This window comes from Saccostrea cucullata, unplaced genomic scaffold, assembly GCF_032062105.1.
Source record: "Saccostrea cucullata isolate Sc308-1 unplaced genomic scaffold, CSIRO_AGI_Scuc_v1 ctg4381, whole genome shotgun sequence".
Lineage (NCBI taxonomy): Eukaryota > Metazoa > Mollusca > Bivalvia > Ostreida > Ostreidae > Saccostrea > Saccostrea cuccullata.
Window position 1 is genome coordinate 14,271 of NW_026935294.1, and position 15,089 is coordinate 29,359.

At 31.5% G+C, this 15,089-nt stretch overlaps 1 protein-coding gene across 1 annotated transcript; it reads right to left on the reverse strand.

Moving 5' to 3' along the window:
- Positions 1 to 5,311: 5,311 nt before the first annotated feature.
- Positions 5,312 to 14,749, reverse strand: LOC134242446 (uncharacterized). The gene is made up of 5 exons (XM_062724530.1): positions 14,718 to 14,749; positions 13,091 to 13,205; positions 8,011 to 8,097; positions 6,224 to 6,411; positions 5,312 to 5,462 (listed from the first exon to the last, which is right to left on the reverse strand). Exons 1-5 carry the CDS (start codon positions 14,747 to 14,749, stop codon positions 5,315 to 5,317), a joined length of 570 nt encoding a protein of 189 aa, XP_062580514.1. The 3' UTR covers positions 5,312 to 5,314.
- Positions 14,750 to 15,089: the final 340 nt, after the last annotated feature.

Sequence of the window (15,089 nt, forward strand, 5' to 3'; positions counted from 1 at the left end):
GTGTGACCGGTCGGCAGGGGATGCTCACTCCTCCATGGCACCTGATCCCAACTCTGATGTTTCGGAGGTCCGTGTTTGCTCTGCTTTTATTTTGTATATTGTTTAATGGACGTTGAAATTGAATACTGTTCGTTATTTCCATATCCTTCTTGGAAGTATTGAGGAACATTCAGCATTAGAATTATGCATTTTAACTAGTTTTTACATATTTTTCAGAATATTGTTTACAAAAAATGTGCGATTTTTTTGTGTTGACATACACTTCTGTTTATTTGTGTTTTGCATCTTAGATAATATGGTGACCTATACATTTTTTGCAATAATTGGAAAATTTAAAGTTTATTAAATGAAAATAAATGCAGTTTTTGTACTTTGAACCATCAAATTTGTGAGGGTGGAAACACCTTAATGCGATTTTGGACATCAGTACTCAGTTTCTCTCATTTCCGAACTTTTTTCATATTGTTTATCAATTTTGACACATACAACTACAAATTAAGAACAAAAATACTTTATTTATACCGATTTTTATTCATATTATCACACAAGTAAAATTAATTATGAAGCATTCTACTCAGCCTCAGCGCATACCTTAAAACTTAACAATGAATTTGTTTATATCAGATGCAGCAACTAACCGAAACAAGTCTTATAATGATGCTCACCTCATGCAAGTTTGTAATCTTAAGGTTTTGAGTACCTTGGGGAAAGACTTTTTTTCATAATGTGACATGATCGCATACTAATTCTATAGTTAAAGGAAGTAAGCAGGTAAGGATCCGGTCGGCAGGGATCGAATGCTGACTTCTTCATGGCACCTGATCCCAAATAATTATCTGATGTTTGTATGGCGAGTCAAACGTTGCAATATTCGATCTTTTCCATTTGTATTTTAAAATTTTCTATTTGTATTGTATAATTTTTATTTGTATTGTATAATTTTTCATTTGTATTGTATTATTTTTATTTGTATTCTATAATTTTCCATTTGTATTCTATAATTTTCAATTTGTATTCTATAATTTTTCATTCACATTACATATTCGCCATTTGCATTGTATAATTTTTCATTTGCATTGTATATTTTTCGTTAAAACAAAGAAAAAGCATTTAGTTTTACCAAGTTATGCTCATAGCTTCTCACAACAAACTGGGTCTGTTCTGTCTAAGCTTGTTCAATCGAGGGAGTTTTAATATTGACTATTCTGTGTCACAGACACTAGTCTTGTTTCAATAAAAAAAATTTACCCCATACTAGTACAATTATTATACTAGTATGGGTTAAAAGAATTATTACTGAAACAAGTGCATGCGTCTCGTGGTTACATGTACCCGACAATATATTTAGTAGCATATGCCTGGTAAAACTAAATGCTTTTTCTTTGTTTTAATATCCCTACAGGCCATTAACATAACTTACTTTTCTTCTGCTAAAAAATGCTCCTTGCACTGAATGATCAGACTGGATAACACGTGTAAACTACCCAGAACATCTCGGGTATTACCAAATCCGATATATAATTAGATTAAACCAATGATATCCTTCGTAACAAAATAAACAATCCCTCGGATACAATGCAAACGAAAAATTATACAATACAAATGGAAAATATAGAATACAAATGAAAAAATATACAATACAAATGATTTTTTAAACAATATAAATTAAAATATACAGTGCAAATGAAAAATTATACAATGCAAATGGCAAATATATAATGCAATGAAAAATTATACAATACAATTGGACAATTATAGAATAAAAATGGAAAATTGTACAATGCAAATAAAAATTGTACAATACAAATGAAAAATTATAGAATACAAAGAAAAATTATACAATGCAAATGGAAAATTTTACAATACAAATGAAAAAGATTGAATATAGCAACGTTTGGCTTGCCATATGTTTGAGTATTTTTGAGTGGACTGTGTTTGCTTTGCTCCTGATTTGTATTGTCTGACGGACTTTTTTGGGCTTGAATACTGTTCGTTATCGCCATTTTTTTTATGAGTATCCTTCTGTGCATCATCCATACATGTCCCTGTAACCAGGTAGAACGATATTTGGAAATGAATTTGATCTTAAAATTATATCAATTACCTCATAGGTGATTTAAAGTAAGAAATATGTAAGACAGAATCAGAATCACCTTTCTTTATTGAAAGTCTGCTTTTTTACATCATATTCTAAAGAAATGAATCACAAATTCTTTTGATACTCGATCTCATTTCTCTACACTATATACATTGTATATGTTTGAAATAACAAATCTATTGAGAATCTATGAACGACACTGCCATGGATAAAGAAAAAAGTCATAGTTGTCATCCCAACTCCAGTGTCTGCTGTAATGAATGTAACACTTCACAGGCTCGGATCCGCGCCTGGCGCTGAATCCCTCACAGTTGACATCGGTCGAACATATGCGCTTACAGTCGATGCGCATCTGGTAATCTTTGTAAATGTAGCTATTCCACTCAAACGATTTGTCGTCTTTCATTATATCTAAAATAATAACGTGTCTAGGATATTGTCAGAAACAATATGGAAAGGAAAAACTGTGGTCACAGAAAAAAATCATGGAATTAATTCACCTCTCGATATTTTTTTTTCAGAAAATCCTATAGAAAATACAAAGTTCAAGGTCACAGTTTTACATTACCAAAACAGAATAACCTTAAACTTTTATCATAGATCGAAACTTTTAATGATATCATTAGCGTTTATTAGAATTTGACTGAAGAATACTAAAATCGAATCTATACTCCACTCACTCCTTCTTGATTGGCAACGAAAGTTGCCCAGAAACTAGACAGAAAGTCCGGTCAAAGGATGTATTCATTATGGCAAAAGAATTCACCTATAGGAGAGAACAATTTCCCGGAAAAAGTGACATTTAAATATTAATCTTTATTTGTTGTTTTCCACGGTATATATGTGTAAATTTTTCAAATTTGTATTTTATACCTAAAATTTTTTATTTACAACTTAACAATAAACCTCCAAAGCTGGTCGAAACACCATTTTGTCTAATAAAGCGTTGATTTTTGCATGAATTTTGGCCTAGAAGTCCTTCAGGGCAGGCCAGCCCCTTAATAAAATTGTGATATTTTGACAGGTTTGGATGTAAGGAATAATTTAAGATTGGATTTTTTAGGGGCAGTTCGCCTTTTCAAAGACTATTTTAATTTTTTTCATAGACTTGTGTATTTTTCCTTCAATTATCTATCCTTTATGCATGCCCATTCTTGATATAAGAAACACTTAAGAGATATCAAATCGTAACAATCCTATGTACAGTTGTCAGTCAGGTGGAACAAACCTCAGTTTAAGCACACTTTCTCCGAGGACAAGAATAACTCACTCTGTGTTACTCGATACAGGTATTCTCGGCAGCATTGAGCTGCGATAAATTTCAATTGTATATATTCTTTAGAATTTAATCACATTGATTTTGGCTACATATAACAATAACTGTACTCCCTTCGATTTCATTTAGGCCAATATAATTTGCACACATTAATAACATGTTTTATTATATCCACGGATAAATAGCCTATACATAAAGAATAGAATTTCAGAGACAGTAGACATTACCATTATGCACAATTAGAAGTAAAGACAAATATCAATCATTACATTTGGAGATAACAAACTCAGAATATCAATGAAAGGGTTACTCCTACCTCTACTCACTGAAATTAATATTTAGAAAAAACAAATTGTTATATGTATTCAGCCTAATGTCATTAATCAGAACGAAAACCGACAAGCTTTTTGTAGAGAAAAAAACTAAGCCCGGTCCTATAGGTCAGATCCCCTATATATAATAAAGTGATCTTTTGTGGTAGCGAATTTCCTATTCTTAGATTCCTCCCTTGGGTATTTTTATAGTAGGGGTAACTATATCAGAAGAAGATAAATATTTCGTGACAAGCCCCTGTGTATAGATTTGCCTAAAATTGCACTTACCTTTTTAACCTGAATTTCCTATATGGAGTTATGTAAACTAAAACAGGCGATACCACCGCTTTTGATTTCAAATATTGTAAGAAGTTATGAAATAGGGCTAATTGTATAATACAGGTATTTCCTGAACTGGATTGCTAAACATGAATCTCATGTAAACATTCAAATGTTGGAGCGAGGTAAACTTCTTTCAATACGGCGGCCCGTTCGTGTAATAAATGCAATTTTATTCGTCTCAGCTGTAAATTTAAGTAATAAACAACAATGTTAAAAAGTTCAATGGGAAATGAACTTTTAGTTGGTACGTGATCAAATCTACTGAGAAGCCCTTTAGGCTGTACAGGATTTGATCAAGTGACCAACTTAAAGTTCATTTCCCGGAGAACTTTTTAACATTGTTATTTATTTCTTAGTTAAACGTGTATTTGTGTATATTTCATATTGTAAATGAGTGCATAAACCTGTGCATTTGATATAGAATGTTTTGGTAATTTTCCTGACGTGTCAGAGATCATTTGATCGACCCCAAATATATAAATGACAGTGAAGGAGACACTCGGGAGGAGAAATACAAAGAACCAAGAACACAGTTGTGGCTCTATTACTTAGAGCAGAGACAAATAAAACCAGGCTGGAGAGGGATACTGAAGTGAAAAAAATACGACGGGAACTGATAAATTCCTTCCTTTAACGAGCTGTGTTCAGCTTTAACTGATTTAATTTGAAGAAAACTTAAATAGAAAATTTACTAAGTGTGCTTTTTTCACAAACTGACAAAAAAGAAGTACATGCTAATCCCATTTAACACATTAAAGGTTTACCATACCATAACATGCTGTCCTGTTTAAATTTGTACACTCTCGTAAGCGTAAACATTCGTCACATGTGGTTTGTCCTGTTCTGTGTTGGAAATACCCCTCAGAACAAAACAAACATGAGCTTTGTCCAGCACTGGGTTGGTAAAAACCAGCACTGCATCGGTTACAAGCACTTTGTCCTGAAGAAAGAAGTCATTTATAGGAAATCATACAATTTATCGTGCGAAAATTAAAAAGTTGGTATGTATTGAATGACTGTAAACGACATACCTGTATAACCCTGATATGTTCCTGGTCCACAAGGTTTACAAGAGTCTAAGAAAAAATTAATAATGTAATGTAATGCAGTATCTCGAAACCCCATTATTATTGATTAAACGAGTAGAATGATCTACAAGTTTTTTTTTTTAATCAGTAATAATTACACGTAATTTACATCTAGAAGAGATGAAATATAAAATATATAAGCTACTTAGTATTCAGTTTTAGAGTAAATTTTGAGAACGAAGCTGACCTGAGGATTTCATGCCGTGGTTGGGTTGGTAGGTGCCACTGGGGCAGTGACGACATGTCGTTGACCCGGTCTGGTCCTGGTATGTCCCAGGGGGACAATGAGTGCACTGCACACTGCCGACATTAGGACTATGTTCGCCGACAGGACATGGGTCACACTATAAGTAAAAAAGAAACTAGAGGTACTGTGAGCTATGAGCTCACTAAATGATACCCCCGCCTCCCATATGAATATAATGGCAATGTCCATGTTTTGCTCTGGAAAATCCAAAATATATGTCAGATCAAAAAGTAAAATAAAAGGTGCACAATGGCAATATGTAAATAAAGATTCTGTGAAAGTTTCATTAAATTTCCTTTAGTGGTATGAGAGGAGTTGCGGATAAGAGATTGGTACCCCAAAGCGTAACAGACGGACGGACAGACTGAATGTTTCAGTAATATCATGCTTTTACGACTTCTAGAATTTTGTATATTTATGACAATGTTTAAAGACCCTGTCAATTTTAAGCATGAAAACATTGTCATATAAGTAACATTGATGTACAAGTAAGACTGGCGTACAAAGAGACTGGGATAGAATACTCTCACTGGGACATTGTGTGCAGTTACGGACACTCTGTTGTATGTATTCTTGCTGTAAGTTTGTACTTTTTGATTCATATATATATTACTGTAAATAAATAATTGTTAAATTTAACTGTGTGATTGATCTTTGCTGGCATTAAGGGTTATTCTGATCCATAGCACATTCCAACAACGTGTCGTTTTACATTTACACTAATTCAACAACGTACCATATTACATTTTTACTAATAAAACGTGTCGTTTTAAAAACATATACTATTTCAAGATCATGGTGTTATATAAATATATTATTTCCCATCACATCAATTATTCTTAAACATTAGTTACTCACGCTTGTTTTGCCTTTTTCATGCTGGTATGTGCCAGTAGGACAAGGCTTACAACTGGTAGAACCGGTCTGATCCTGATAAGTCCCTGGTTTGCACATCGAACACCACTGTAGACTACTTCCGCTGTTATATTGAGCCTCAGGGCACGGGATACACCGTCCGTCCTTCCCGTAAGTACCCGCTGTACAATCTGTCCAATTAAAGATATATGTTTTATAATTTCAGATCATACATTCAATGCTAATGGCTCTTGTAAAATGATCTTTATTATCAATATTGATGCTGCTATAGTGTGATTGTTTGCAAGATGGCATGTCTAATTTTGTTTAACGTGATCAAATTTATCCATGTGTCCCAAGAGTTCAGAAGTTTCAGATTTCCGTCAAAATTCCTTAAATTGCCATAAAGCATTATTTTAAAAAAAAAAAAAAAACAAAGCGAACAAGGAAAAAAAGATTATGAAAGATTTTGTTTGAATATCATTTACAAATGAAAATAAATATAATTTTGTCATGGTCATCCTTCAATTTATGAACACTGGTTTTTATTTTACGCTTAAAATTTGCTTTTCTTATCTTGCAATTTATTATTTTTTTTATTACTGTTGTAAATTAAAAAAAGTCGGAGGAAAATTGGTTATAATTTTCTTCTAATGTTTTTCACAATAAAAATGAAATAGAATACTAGTATATGTGCAACATCAGGAGCGTTGCCTCACAATGTGCAATGATACAACTTCCTTACTAGGTGTACAGCATCCCCAACTCCTCCAAAATCAACCATATACTTTCATTATCGTACTCGCAGAAATCTGGCTTTGTACGATGGTCATAATTCAGCAGCATAAATCATTATGCTGATGCGTACCCATTGTATCTTTTAATAATTCAATTAAATCAATGACAAAAAAAGATCAAAAGTCAAGTGCGATTCTCTTTTAAATAAAACAATGATAATTGAAATTACAATCCTGCCACATTTCATAACAATAAAGAATATGCAACATTTTTTCAGATATTTTTTGAAATTCTAGTGTTTGAATTAATTGATATTCATTTATTTCACGGAAAAATGTTTAAATGTGGTAGAACAAATTTACTATAACAATTTATTTCGTTTATTTATTCGTTATGACATCATTCTATTTTTTAAAAGTTATCTTAATATTTTTATCTTCAATTTCATTGGTTTAATTGATATCATTCAATAATTTTTATTTACCTTGCGTATAAGTAACCGTTCAGACTAAGCAAAATAGGGTAGCATAACATTTAAAAAAGAAATTATCTATCCAGCGAATATCGGATGCATCTTGTGGTATGAAACTTTCATATTTAGTTATTTATACTTTTTTGAATTTTTGCAGTTAAGTTGTCTGAGTTAATTCTGATATTTGTCTGGAAGTTCAAATCTCATTTTGCTACAAAATATTTTTCTATGTTATATGCTGCATTAACATTAACTTATTATCAATGTTTATGAAACTATATGTAAATTGTATGCTTTTCTAATGTTTTCTTTATATTTGTTATAGGTCATTGTCTATTCTTTATACTTGAAGTTCAATAAATAAATGGATACCATCATCTGAATCATCATAAATCCTTAATTGCTCAGTTACATATGAAAACAAAGCAATCTGTCGTTCTACTGTATTCATTTATTTGATAATTTTTATATTACCTGGTATTTAAATTTAAGCATTTCACCATATGTTAGAATAAAATTGATAGATGGAATAAAGAAATATATTCAATAAAGTTTTTTAAAAAGAAAAGCTACTATTTACCCACTGCAAGGCATGAAATGTTGTCGTGTGTATGGATACATTTGTAGGAAGAAGGGCATGGCGAGTCGCTGCAGTGTCCCAAGGTTCCTGTGAAAGACAAAATTCTATTGAAAAATTTTCGACCTCTTATAAAAACACATTAAATCTAAATTTTAATCTAGCTTTAAAAGAGACTATATTCACTGTAATTTCTTTATGAAATCCATTAGATATCTCACGCGCAAAAAATCCTTGTTACCGCGCGGTAGAATAGGAACTATATATATTTTCAATACTCTAGGAACACAAAAATGTATATGTTTTGACCCAATTTAATTCAATTTAAAAACAACTATCGTGTTAAATAAAAGTAAGAAACGTTTAAAATTAATTTGTCATTTTATCATTGCAATATTCATTTGTGGTATTTATTTTTCAAACGGCACAAACGGAGCTTACATGTCGGTCTATTAAGCACAACAGTTCTGAAATGCGTTAAATTCAAATAATAACAAGAGATGATCGTAAAACATGCCCCTCCCCAAATAAATTGAATTTTTCTAAATCCAAAGGGGCATAACTCTGTCTGAGTTGGCCAGATCGTACCCAAAACTGAATTTACTGAGAAGTTTTTTGCTGATAAACTGTGTATAAAATTTCATTTCAATATGTGCAACCTTTGCAAAGAAAATGAACGGAAACTAATGGTGGACCGACGGACACACTGGCCCACCGAAAGAACAGCAAGCAAAGCAATATGTCCCTTCTTTCGAAGGGGACCTGATTAACCAAATAAACAATAATGAAGAAAATTAGAGAATGTAATAAAGCATTGACTTTTACTTGTGTCTATCGCACCACCAAACTCCATCTATTTATTTTTGGAAAAATCTCCATGGTCCATAGAAACAATACGAGGGCTTTTTTATTAAAAAAAAACCCCGGGTGTGAAAAAACCCCCCCCCATTTTTTTATGATTAAGTCTAAATGATTTCACTTAAATAATATGTTTAATTAAAACACATGTCTGTAACTTTTTATCCAATTTTTGTTTGTTTTAGAACACATTTTTGAGTATGGTCCTCTTACACTGGAATAGGGGAATCCTCTGATTGCCTGGACTTGTTATTCTTTTAAAAGGTTTTTTTTTAAGTTTGGAAAAATGAAAGTCAAAGGGTAAAAATCTGGGAAATACTGTTGGTGAGACAAAAAATTATTTTTGTTATCCCCAAAACTTCTATACTCTTCGGGGCGTTTGGGTTTGGACTTTGGAGGCTGTCATAAAAAAAATTTAAAATGTGTGGATTCCTGATTCTAGTTTCATCCTCTCATAAACCTTTCGATTTTTTGCGAAGAATTTTTTTTCCCCCTAAAAAACTCCCCCCCAAAAGAAATTGAAAAAAAAGATCATTAATTTTTAAGAAATTGGCATATATAACTGTCTTTGTGCTTTTAGAATTCTTTGCTCTTTTAATTTTTTTTTTTCATGTATATCTGATTGTAAATTCGTTTTAAGGTTAAAGCAATGGATTAAGTTTTATTACCCGGTATCTGTTTCAATATCCGACAAACGTGGATGTTTACAGTTTTTTTATTTTTAAAAACTTTTAAATTGTTTAGATATTTTACACGAATTTATTTCACTCATCTTCAAAACATAGGGTGACCATTGGGTACTCAGCTTTTTACTGTAAAATTTTCTTTAAAACATATCCCCCAAGATGATGCCTACCCAATCAAATTTGTTATTGCTTAAAGTCAATCAAACATCAAAAGGATAGTTTAATGAATTTTGACAACCAGTACATTGGTTGTTGTTAGTCCTTGTCCGAGGGCGGTACCCATTTTTGATGCCCATTATATCATTATTATAAAACAAACATTTTTGCTGTAAATTTCATAAATTTCAGTGAATAATTCTTTGGGATTAACAGCTTTAGTGATGCATTAGTTAATATCTATGTATTTTACTGATTCTTTATCACTCTTTTTAAATACTGTCTCAATAGCCCTTCGCAAGCTTTTCACAATGAAAATTCTATGTGATGAAAGTGGTAACACAAACTGTGATAACTCACCCGTTAGCACGGTATTTATTTTGTTGGCATGGTCAGTTGTGTTATATAACCGACGACATCCAAAAATAAGAATTCAATACTTAAAGGTTACAACTGTGTCAACTCTATTAATCCATAAATCAAAATAACCGTGAACCAGTAAAAAAAATCGACCCTGGAAACACCACAAGTGGGTTTAAATACCTAGGGATAGGAAAATATTTACAATGATTGAATGAATTAAGAAAGAAGGTTATCATTATATGATAATAAAATTAGAAAACAAACGTGCTGAGAATTTGTAATATTAACTAATTTGTAGTAGTTGACTTTAGTATAAAAATGATCTCATAAATTAAAAAGGGAGGGGACAAAAAAAAAAAATTTCAACCTTCATATCAAATATTGACAAAAGTAATTAAGATTTTTCATTATATTTTAAATGAGGTTTATTTTATGAACACATTACTTTGGTTGAAAAAAAAAACATTACCTCATTGTACCATTGTTAACATTGGAGAAGAAGAATCACCATTCTTTGTACCGTCCACAATGACATCACAGAAATTTCATTTATTTCACATAAAAAGTGCTTTGTATTATAATTGATAGAATAACAGTGTTTGCGAAAGAACTTTCCTTCCTCATGAATGTACACCAATATTTGGAATTTCCTCAGCAGCAAACCCCTCTAAACGATATCCCTTAATGAGATTTTCGGAGAGCAGTAAACTGTTAAGTTAGCTGACCAAAATAAAAGAGAGAAAAAGATACAACATCTTTTTAAATTTTTAAAAATTCTAACCTTCAAACTTTTTAATACCCAACACAATTTCCCACGGCGACTTTAAACTGATGGTCAATAATCTTATGCTTTAAAAGATAGAAAGTCTTTTTTATCAAATACTGTTGAATTAATATTTAAAAAAGCACTCAGAAGGGTAAATGATAAAGTGAAATGGAAAAAAGGGTATTATTTAGTGTAAATGATGAAAGATGGATTTATCTTGGTATAAAATCTATAATATCTGTTTATTCGTGAGAATCCAGGTAAGATCGAAATACATGTATGAATTATTTTCAATCCAACCACAGAACACGTTTGCAACATGAACATTACACGCTGCACTAAATATTTCCGTAGAAAATAATTAAAATTGGAGCATTTTCAGATTTGATTAACGAGGGCTGTTCAATAAATAATGTCCTTGGTGCTCGGAAAGAAACAGAAAACGCTTTTCAATGCTCTTGTCTTAATGGTTTTATTTAAAATATTCCTTTTAATTAAAACATGTCTGAAATTTTTATCCAATTTCCATTTTTTAAACACTTTTTGGGTATGGCCCTTCTTATCCTAGAATATATCAGATCCTGGGGTTTTTTACTTGTTTCTTCTTTTTAAAAGGTGTTGTTTTTTTTCAAGGTTGGAAAATGAAACTAATTAATGATAGTCAAAGGGTGAAAGATCGAAAATTGATGGTGTGACAAACATTCACTTTCCAAAACTACTTTATTTCAGGGAGTGGGGGTTTGGGTTTTGGGGCGGTGTCATGAAGAAATTTAATGTAGTAAATTTGATTTTACCCTCTATAAGCCTATCAATTTTATCGCAAAAGTTTACTTTTAACTTCTCCAGAAATTGAACTACCCCTCGAATAAGAATTTGAAAAACAAGCCCTCTAATATTTAAGAAAATATATATAAAACTTTTTTTATGATTAGCAGTTCTTTGCTCTGATTCGATCTTGCCTGTTTTTGCCAAGTACATCTAAAGTTTAGAGGGTTTAAACAAATGGATTCAAGTTTCACTATTTGTTTGAATTTCATACAAAGTGGATTTTTTTTTTTTTGATTTTTTAAAAATAATAGTTTAATATTCGTACACGCTGTCGTTTTCACTCTTTTTTCAAAACATACTAAGTTTTTTTTCACTGTCAAATGTTTCTTTAAAACATTGTAAACTATCCCCAAAATGATGATTTCAATTTTCTCTGTGTCCCAATGTCAATCAAACTTCATCAGTGATAACTGTTGAATTTTGGCAAAATACATTGGTGTTGTACTTTTTTGTCCCCAAAGGGACGGTCCCTTTTTTGAATTTTCATTTTTTTAAAAATCCACTTGCTTATGTGTCTATTAAACAGAAATTGGTTGCTGTAATTAAATTTCAAATATTTCAGTGAATATTTCTTGGGTTTCTTAACGAGTTTTACAGAGCTTTCATGAAGCGTTTAATTTCACTCTATTTACTGATTCTTTACCATTTGTTTTCAGTGCAGTGTCTCGAATACCCCTTGTTTTCCAGCTTCTCACAATAATACTTTATGATAAAAAGTGGTAAAATAAACTGTATCAATTCAATAAGGATTCAATCATGAGAGAAAGTCAAGCATAATGTCATATGATTTCTATATTGTATGTCATATAGCTCAGGACGTTATTTATTGAATTATTTATTGAACAGCGTACATCATTTTTTGAGGTGGAATTTGGCTTGTGGTTAATCCAACAAACAAAGACACACGCATCCGTTCAATAAACTTCGGAAGACAATTTTTTTTAAAAGAAATTTGAAAACATCTACTGCAAATTACAATATTTTGATGTTCAAAAAATTAATATGTTAGATATTTTCTGGTTTAAATTCCAGATCCACTGAGTTTTGTCTTTGTTCAATTCTAAGATAAGTATAAGGTCCATAAATTATTTCAAGATGGATTTTAAATCATTTCCATATCTTTCACGCCATCCAAAATTTAACGATTATGAAACTTATATTGCTAAGAAGTACAAAGAAAAAGACGGTTAACATTTTGATATTGAATACTGTAGTTTAAAAAAAATCAATTTAGTTTGATTTAAAATTAAGTGTTAAATTTTCGAAAACCCCTTTTTAATTTAACCAATTATAAGTTTTTGCTGAGTATAATTACGAGTAGACAATAGTTGACGTTTGAATCAAGGAAGAAAATGATGATAATAGTGCTGGGAAATTTCCCACATCCTATAATGTTTATAACATATGTACAAAGCCAAAGAAGTACCAAGGTCTGATATCTCGCGAGAAGCCTCCACTGTGAGAACTCGTGAATAAAGATGTAAGCCTTCCTTAATGTTAATGGACCAGTCATCCCCGCTGTGTGAACTCCCTGAATTGTTCTGAAAAAAGAAAATGTTAACTTTATTTGAAAACTAAGGACTTTGGCCTATAATAATGCATATGAATGTGCTACTCTGTGATCTTCACGTGACCTTCGCACCGACTACACTTATGTAGGCTGGGGATAAATAACGCAAATATTTTTTATTCTCACTAGATACAACCAATTGATTTACGATAGGTGCTTTATATAGATAGTCCGCCAATAAATATAATTTTATTTTACTTAAAATAGTTTGAATAATATTTATCATTGAAAAAATCTTGCAAATTAATGCTCGTAAATTATTGTGTGACCTTTTTTGCACTAAAAAGTAACATATTTGGGGTACATGTATTAAAAACTAAATAGGCAATAAAACATTTTCTTAAATCAAGCTTTTTATGACTTATATGCTGATCAGTCAGAAGTATCGAGTACTTTAAAATAATGAAAGAAAAAGTTGGTGTCAGTGATGTTAATTTTGAAATATTTGGCAAAATATGTGATTTTCAGGCAAAAAATGGTATCAATTTAATCTAGACTTATTTGACAATCTTCATTTTTTCGCAAAGTTTAATTGTTGAAGGAAGGTGTAAAACTTGTTCTCGTCTGGATATCTGTCCACTGTAGCTGATACAAAATAATGAAAGTTATAATTCAATATAATATCTTGGCTTAGAATAAAATCATTTGGCAATGTTAATACATGTATTAAGAACAGCAAGATCAGCTTGAACCATATGAACAGAATAGCGCTAGCTAGCTTAGACCTTCAGTTCTTACTCAATAAATAAACTTGAGATATAAAATATCAATATGCCATCTTATGCAATAAATATGCATGTTAAAAAAATAGCTTGCACTAAGAGATAAAGGAATGTTGTTTTATGTTTATCTAAAAATGAAATTAGGATTCTTAAAATAAACTGTCATTCAGAGGAGTGACTCAATTTTCTTTTCAAGGAAACAAGATTTTCATTTGTTACAGTAATGAGTAAAAAGCAGGTTACAAATAATGCATATTATTTCATACAGAATATTAAAATCAAAATTAACAGACATGCATGCAATCGACAAGGAAGAGAATTTGAGCAGCGATTTGATTGGTCCCCTGGAATGACATTGTTATGGAAACGTAGGAGTTTGGTAATTTGTCTGTTTTTACCAAAAACTTTTAATTAACTGTTTGAACAGTGATAGCAAAAGTTTCTTACACGAAAAAAGATATATTAACTTGCATCTGGCAAGTGAATGAATCTTCATTCGCGTACATAACCTCCCTTACCAAAGTAAAATTATTGCAGCAATATTGCTGCTATATTGCGGCAACATTGCCGCAACACATTTTTGTCACCAGAGAAACAAGCTTTTTGGGTTAGTGAAATATCACCGCTAGCGGCAACAACTTCTGGTGACATTCTGGCAATACTGCCAGAAAAAATGAAATATCACCGCTAGCTGCAACAACTTCCGGTGACATTCCGGCAATACTGCCAGAAAAAAACTTTCTGGCAACATCTAGGATTACCCATGAGCCATTTGTTGAGCATGCTCAGTCATTTACTTCCTCTTTTTAAATAAAGTGGAGGGAATTCAAAGGCAAGCATGTTTTGCTTCATTACTGACTTGTATCAAGTTGATTAGAGTTGTTAATTGTGTACAGTGGGATTAGTCAAGATGAGTAGTAAGACTGCATAGTGTGGAATGACTAGAAAAAAGAATTTAAGCAGAATTATAGGAATGTGTACTCTGTTTCCATATCATCAGACTTGGTGAGTCAAAACCAATATTCTTTTTGAGATGAATGATTCAATGGAGATAAAATTGGAAAAATTATATGTGTTTCAATTAGTGCTTGTGATGCATGCATACTAGACTTGTATGTCTATATATCCTAGAG